This window comes from Miscanthus floridulus, chromosome 9 (genome assembly GCF_019320115.1).
Source record: "Miscanthus floridulus cultivar M001 chromosome 9, ASM1932011v1, whole genome shotgun sequence".
Lineage (NCBI taxonomy): Eukaryota > Viridiplantae > Streptophyta > Magnoliopsida > Poales > Poaceae > Miscanthus > Miscanthus floridulus.
Window position 1 is genome coordinate 120,140,316 of NC_089588.1, and position 7,884 is coordinate 120,148,199.

General features: G+C 48.2%; 1 protein-coding gene and 1 long non-coding RNA gene across 2 annotated transcripts; one reads left to right on the forward strand and one right to left on the reverse strand.

Annotated features, from left to right (window-relative positions):
- The first annotated feature begins 1,166 nt into the window (after positions 1 to 1,166).
- LOC136480741 (uncharacterized) lies at positions 1,167 to 2,615 on the forward strand. The gene has a single exon (XM_066478204.1). The coding sequence runs from the start codon at positions 1,167 to 1,169 to the stop codon at positions 2,613 to 2,615; it is 1,449 nt and encodes a 482-aa protein (XP_066334301.1).
- Positions 2,616 to 3,183: 568 nt separating this feature from the next.
- Positions 3,184 to 6,676, reverse strand: LOC136482793 (uncharacterized). The gene is made up of 4 exons (XR_010765204.1): positions 6,228 to 6,676; positions 6,013 to 6,129; positions 4,941 to 5,048; positions 3,184 to 3,566 (listed from the first exon to the last, which is right to left on the reverse strand). It is a non-coding gene; the product is annotated as an uncharacterized lncRNA (long non-coding RNA).
- Between the last annotated feature and the right edge of the window lie 1,208 nt (positions 6,677 to 7,884).

Genomic DNA, 7,884 nt, shown 5'->3' on the forward strand with positions numbered 1-7,884 from the left:
AACTCTCCGATACCTCGGCAAAACGTCGCCGAGTTCCTTCCTTCTCTTTACTTTAAGCATTTACATTGAGCAATTCATTTCATGTCTTTATATTCTTAGAATTGCCATGCTAGAGTAGGGTTGGAACCTAGGTTGCTAAACTCTTTGTGCGAATAGAACAATAGGATACACATTTAAGCACTAGGGGTGAAGTGGGCTAAGTTTAGGACTTAATTATTGCAAGAATTTTTAGAGAATCCCAATTCACCCCCCTCTTGGGCATCTTGATCCTTTCAATTTGTATCAGAGCCGAGTGCTCTTCTATTTAGGCTTAACCGTCTAGAGCAAGATGTCTCATGGCGATGGACCCCCTCCATACTTTGAGGGAGATGATTTTTCTTATTGGAAAATTCGCATGGAGGCATACCTAGAGGCCATAGACGTTGGAGTGCTTAGAGCCGCCACACAAGGCTTTCCAAAACCTAAGGATCCCACAAACCTTGTTGGTGATGAGGTTAACTACGAACGATGGAATGCAAAGGCCAAAAACACCCTCTTTAGAGGCCTTTGCAAGGATGTGTTCAACCGTGTCCGGAACCACAAAGACTCCCATGCACTATGGTTGGACATTTGTGCACTACATGAGGAAACAAAGAGTGAGCGTGAGGAACGATATCATCTTGTCATTAAAAAGCTTAATTCATTTGAAATACTTCCTAATGAATGTGCTAATGAGATGTACTCACGCTTGAATGTGCTTGTAGAGGAAGTTAATGGGCTTGGACTCACTCAATTGCAACCATCCGATGTTGTAAGAAAGATATTGAGTGTGCTTCCCATTGACAACTATGGGCATATTGTGACCGTGTTACATCAAGGTGATCTTTCCACATCTACACCAACTCAAATATTAGGAAAGATCAATGCGCATGAGATGTACATACACATCACACCACAAGATGACACCTCATCTTCCACCAAGAAGAAAGACTTGGCTTTCAAGGCTAGCCAAGAGAAGAAGGGCAAAGCTAAAGTGGTTCTTGAAAGCTCAAGTGAAGATGATGATGACACCAACATAGCTCTCATGGTGAGGAAGACCACCAATTAAGAAGCTAAACAAGAATGGTGTCAAGTTTGACTCCAAGAAGAAGTTCTTCACAAGTAGCAAGAGAAAGCCCATCTCCGAGATGGATTGCTACAATTATGGTGATCTTGGTCATCTAGCTCATCAATGTCCCAAGCCCAAGAAAGGCAAGTACAAGAAGAAGTACAAGGACAACAAAGACGACTCAAGTGATGACGAGAAGAGAAAAGACAAGCCATACAAGAAGAAGGATGGCAAGAAAAAGCAACACCACAAGAAGAAGAATGGCAAGGCTTATATTGTTGGTGATTGGCTCACGGACATTGAATTATCAAGTGGCTCATCCGGTGAAGATAGTGATGATGAAAAAGAGAAGGTGGCCACACTTGTGATTGGCACTTCACTTCCTCCAGCGCCACCACCGCCATCATCCTCCACACACCTATGTCTCATGGCCAAGGGTGAACGAAAGGTACAAAGTGATGATGATAGTAGTGGTAATGAAAGTGGTAGTGATAGTGATGATGAATTTGAAGCACGTTCTTATGATAAACTTGTTGCCTTGCTTAACAAATACTCTAAAATCATAAGAACGACAAGGGCTAAAAATGAAAAGCTAGAACTTGAGAATGAGTCTCTTTTAGCTAAGTATGACATAGCACAAAAAGCTAATGATGAGCTTAGAGATGAAAATAAGCTTGTGACATCCACCCTCAAGGAGCTCAAAGCTAACCTAAAAGAGCTTAAAGAAAAACATGATAAACTTGAGGGGACACACAATGAGCTCAACACTAGATATAGCTTGCTAAAAGATGAATACACCACTCTCAAGATTAATTATGATACCCTTATTATTTCAAATGAGTTCTTATCAAATGAAACACATGATGCTACTAACCATGTTGTTAAGATTGATATAGCTACATCATGTGATTATTTGATTGATGAGAACATTGAGCAAGGTTCTAGTAGCAAAGTCAAGCAAGTGGTTGTGGCCGATCACTATGATGATTATGTCAAGATCAAGAGTGAGAATGAGAAGCTAAAGAAAGATCTAGAGAAGCAATCAATCAATAACACAATTGTCATAGAGACACAAGATGGTGACTATGTTATATCTCTTGAGTATGAGAAGCTAAAAGAGGAAAACAAGAAACTTAAGATTGAGAAGACTCATCTCACCACCGGCTTGTACAAGTTCACCAAGGGACATAATCTTCAAAGTGAGCTACTCATGAACACCGTGATGAAGAGTGACAAGTGTGGTATTGGCTTCAAGGCAAATCAAGAGAAGAAAGCCAAAGCTCAACATCAAGCTCAACGTCAAACTCAACATCAATATAAGCCAAAACCCAAGCCAAAGAGACACATTGAGTGTGGACAAGAAGGTCACTTTGCTCATGATTGCAAGACTCCATCACCACAACCCTTGCCCAAGCATACTAGACCCTTTGCTTACAATGCTCACTACATCCTAAGAAAGAATGCAAAAGGTAAGGCCGAAGTTAAGTTCTTAGGTCCACCTAACAAGAATAGGCCTAAGCAAATTTAGGTTGCAAAGTGTCTTATTGAGAAAGTGGTTGGCCCCCATCAAGTGTGGGTGCCTAAGAATCAAGCTTGATCTCTTATGTGTGTAGGTGAACTACAAGACCAGTGGAAGTCATTGGGTAATTGATAGTGGTTGCACACAACATATGACCGGTGATCCTCGTATGTTCACCTCACTAGATGAAGATGTAGATGATCAAGAAAGGATTACATTTTGTGATAATTCAAAGGGCAAAGTAAAAGGGTTGGGCAAAGTTGCAATATCAAATGATCACTCAATATCAAATGTGCTACTTGTTGCTTCATTGAGTTTCAATTTGCTATCCGTTGGACAATTGTGTGATCTTGGCTTTCAATGCTTATTCACCGAGAAAGAAGTGGTTGTATCAAAGAAGGATGATGAACAAGTCATATTCAAAGGCTTTAGATACAACAACTTATATTTAGTGGACTTCACCTCCGATGATGCCAACTTGAAGACATGCCTATTCACCAAATCATCTCTTGGGTGGTTATGGTATAGAAGGCTTGCTCATGTTGGAATGAGTACACTCAAGAAGCTATTGAAGAAGGATATGGTTAGAGGTTTGAAAGATGTTGTGTTTGAGAAGGACAAGCTTTGTAGTGCATGTCAAGCCGGCAAGCAAGTTGCCCGAAGAGAACCAGGATTTCCAAAATAGAAATTCTGACTCTCTTGCCCCTCTGTTATAGGCTTAGGATATCTCGGCTATCATGGGCATCCACTTTTCAACTGATTGCAATTCCATACAAAACATCAGAGTACATAATTAAGCCTATTACATTAAACTAGATACAAGCCCTCTGGGCTAAATCAAACAAAACACCGATAAACTATTTGAAGCAACGAAGCTTGGTGATTCTCCAATCCATAGGCATCCTTGAGAGCAGATCGCAAACCAACTACCATTCATGACACCACTGCAAGGCGAGAAATCTACACACCACCAGATGTGTGCAGGCCATGGTTAGCACCAATGAGTTTTAGTGGAAATAGAAAATAAGGGGATCTAGTGATCCTAATAGTTTGGTTATAGTTTGCATCCTTAGCGCATGCAGAAAGCAACAAATACAATAATAATATCTTCTCAAACCCAAACCACACTCTCATTCTCACCATCCACTCATCATCACATCTCACCAATCATCATCACATCTCACCACTCATCATCCCTCACAACACCCTCAACTCTCAGTCTAGTCGACGAGGCGGCTTCCGCATGCCCCTCGTCTCAACGGACTCAAGCCAGACCTTAACTTTCAGGGGAGAGAAGCAGAGCACAAGAGAAGCTAGTGAGCTGAACCCTGCACTTAGGTAAGTGATCATAACCGAGATCGCGGCTATACGTATAGATTATAAACCTCTACAGAGAGTATACTATTACCCCACATGAACACCATCAACAAATCACCATCAGTGATGAACACCGCCACCGCAAAATAGGCCAACTAACACCAGTCCTATCCACTAGCCGGAGCGAAGATATATAGACACCACTATATAAGCTAGGGTTGTGTCATTGAGGTTGTACGGAGTAACCTCCGCCCTCCTGACACTAATTGGATAGGGCCACAGACCGCGTGCCTACTAACTCCCACAGAGACTGGTGGTCGCCCGCACTATTTAGGGCAACAGGCCATACCCATATAGGCATGTGGTGTGTACGAAAAAAATCCCGTGATTTATGGTTGCAACTTATGCCAGTCCTTAGGTTGGCCAGAGCGAGCACCTTCCACCAACCGTGTGCCTCAAGCACGAGACTCACCCCTCAGAGGTGGTCTATCCACAAACTCCTCATTCTCATGTCCCTCGAGGACCGTCGTCCCGCCAGGACTCTGTGTTCCCACCACAGGAACTACCCTTGGTGCACTCCGTACACCACGACAACCTCTCACTCTAGCCAGTATCACCATAGAATCAGGTTGAGGGCAAGGAATACCTCCAGAACTCCTCACATCACCACCACCCACTTAGGATTCACCGCTCCCGTCGTGTATCAACCAAACCTCATGGTGATGCCTCACGGCTAAACCCCATCCACCATCCACATATCACCAAACCATCACACATCACATATCAAGGGTATATATGTAAGTTATGATGGAGTAAATGCAAGCAAGCAAACATGTATATATATAAGTGGTGAGCGTGGAGCTGGGTAATCAGGGTGAAATGGTTTCAATCAAGGCAATCAAGGTTCAGGCAATAGCATGCATATCATATTCTGGCAAATGAATAAATTGTAAAGCGCTAGCAATCTACTTTGAAATGCCTAATAGGATTCTCTAAGTAAAGGTGCTGCCATGACACCTGTGGTGTAGAGGAAGCAGTGGTACGCATCTCCAAAAGTCGGGGTCATGCGTCGTCGGGTCCATCACCTTCGGGAGCGTCGTCGGGTCCATCCGGGAGAGAAGCGGCCTACGCGAGAAATGCCGAGAACGGCTAAGCAATAAGAACCAATAAACCGCAACTAAAACTAACTCAAAAAGATAGAAGAGCTGCACTAGGAGGTAGAGAAGGTTTTTAGGAAAATTATGAAACTGGTTTCATAATTTTTGGAGCTGGGATGAATTTAATATGAATTTCTGAAGATGGAAGGGCTTTTTGGAAAAAGAAAAGGGAAATTGGCAGGGGTTCGGCAGGGCCGAAATGAACAGAGGGAGCCCATCCGCAGGAGGACCGAGCTGGGCTTTGTGCGGCCAATCGGCCCAGAGGGAAGGGGGCCTCAGGGGAAAGGGAAAGGAAGGTGGGCTTCCTGCGTTGGGTTCGGCCCGAACTGAACCCTATCCGAGCTGGGCCACAGGGGCTGCGCAGGTCTGTGGGCTCTAGGTGGCCACTTGGATCATGGGCTCAGACCTTTTTTTTTTACTGGGGGCGTGGGTCTCGTGGGCTGTTCCCCAAATTCGAGCGACGAAAGGCGGCAGCGTCGCTGGCGTGTCCGTGCAGCCGGCGGAGACCGTGACGGCGGTGGTTCACGTGCAGCGCGCGGTCAAGGCTTGGCCGACGAGGCAGAGGCAAGGAAGGTAGAAGGGCGTGAGCTCGCGCCCGAGCAGTCGGCGTCCCTCCTCCGGTGGCGGGCACGCCGGCGGTCAGGTAGAGGCCTCCGATGCGTGCGGCAACAACGAGGCGGTGCCCAGGAGCCGCGAAAGCCGAGGCGGTGGTAAGGCAGAAAGGTGGGATCTTGAACTCGTGTATGGCCAAGGTGGCGTGCGTGTGCGTCCACGGGTGCGTTGGTGTGCGGCTTGGTGAACCGCCGGAGGCACGACAGCGCGTGACGCGCGGACGGTGTCCAGCGGCTTCGTGCTTTCACAGAAGATAGCGGCTCGAAGGCCGAACACACAACAATGGCATCCAAAGGAAGGCCGGGTCCTTGGGCGCTCACCGGGGGCTCGGCGCCGTAAGACCACGTGGTGCAGGCAGGGGTCAAGGCTGGCAGAGCGTGCACGCCGGCGTGGTGTCCCGACGAGGCAGTGTCCCGGCTAGTGCAAGATGGTGTCCCCTGCGAGAGAGAGGACCAAAACACGGCACGAGGCCGGTCTTAGGCGAGAGCGACATGGAGGAGGAAGAAAGGCGGGGCTTTGGCAACGGGTTGCTTACCAGCGTGCTTGGGAGTTCGCAAAACACGGAGCAGAGGTGGTTCCGGGGCAGAGGCGGTCGGCGTCGAGCGGCGATGGTGCCGGCTCGAGGCAGCGCAGACGCTCGGCGAACGTGCCCGCGGTGGTCGGCGGCAGTCGGCAGCAGTCGGCGGTGGTCGGCAGTGGTTCCGTGCGGTCCGAGTGGCTTGACGGCAGCGTGATGCCGTCGCGGATGTGCTCGGTGTCGCAGTTGTCGCGCGAGGTGGGCGACGTCGTGGCGGTGCGGCTTGCTGTCGTCGCGGACGCTGGGTCGACGTCGCGGCGTGGCGAGGTGGTTGAGTCGCCGAGGCCGCACGGCTAGACGGAGACGAGGGCTTCGGCGTCCGCGGTGCTCATGGCGTCGCGCCGTGGCGAGCTCCTGCTGCGGCGAGGCGTGGAGAGGGGCGAGGCAGAGAAGAGAGGGAGGTCAGTGGCGGCGGCCAGGGGGAATAACGAGGCCACGGGCTCGGCCTGGGCCTCTTATAGCCGAAGCTAGGGTTCCCGGGGTGGTGCGTCGGCGTCCGTGCCGTTGATGGGACGGACGGCGTGACGTGGCGGCCATCAACGCTGTGGCTCGGGAAGCTTCGAGAGGAGGGCATCGGGCTCGGTCCAGGCGGTCAAGGGCGCTCCGCGATTTGCGGCACGGGGCGCGGCTCGGTGGGGTCCGCGTCCTCGTCATGGTGATTGGCATGGGCGGACGGAAAGCAGGCGGCTTGCACTGCTCGGACGGAAAGCAAGGAAATGGAGCAGTTGGGAGGAAGATGACGGCACTGTTCTTAGAGGGGCGACGGAAGAGGAGACGGCGTTCACAGCTCCCTTTTCCTCCAAGCGGCTGACGAGCGGGTCCTGGTTACAGTGCCTCTCCATCGCTCGTACTGCGCACACATGTAGCATCCGACGCGGGGGGGGGGGGGGGGGGGGGGGGGGGCTGACCGGTGGGTCCGATTGGTGGCGGCGGCTGACAAGAGTTGCATGTGACTCAAATTCAACCAAGGTTTTGATTTTTATTGAAAAACATTTTATTTGAAAACATCTCTTATCATGTCGGTGATCAGTCTTCATGACAAGCGGTTTGTTGTAAAAGGTTTTGAAGCTCGGATTTGAATTTGGGGCATAAGGGAAAACATTTGTCTTAAGTTTGACCCAACATTTACATGCAACACACATTGCAACGAATTTTTTTTAAAGTTGGGATTTTTATTACATACGGAATTACGGGATGTTACATTGCCAACACTCATCCGTGCAAGGCATATTTTTCAACATTAAGAGTGCTAAAGCTTCTCCATATTGATTTATTTAGACCTACAACTTATGCAAGTTTGGGAGGCAACTTCTATTGTCTAGTAATCGTTGATAATTATTCAAGATACACTTGGGTGTTCTTCCTTCATGACAAGACCGAAGTGGCCGCATCTTTCAAGAAGTTTGCCAAGAGAGCACAAAATAAATTTGATGTGAAGATCAAGAAAATAAGAAGCGACAACGGAAAAGAATTTGACAACACAAACATTGAAGCCTATTGTGATAAAGTTGGGATCAAGCATGAGGTCTCTGCAACTTACACTCCTCAACAAAATGGTGTAGTTGAGAGAAAGAACCGGACATTGATCACTCTAACAAGAACAATACTTGATGAG

Excerpts from the sequence above, each read along its gene's own strand:
- LOC136480741 (XM_066478204.1), top strand. The coding sequence starts at position 1,167 with ATGGATTGCTACAATTATGGTGATCTTGGTCATCTAGCTCATCAATGT.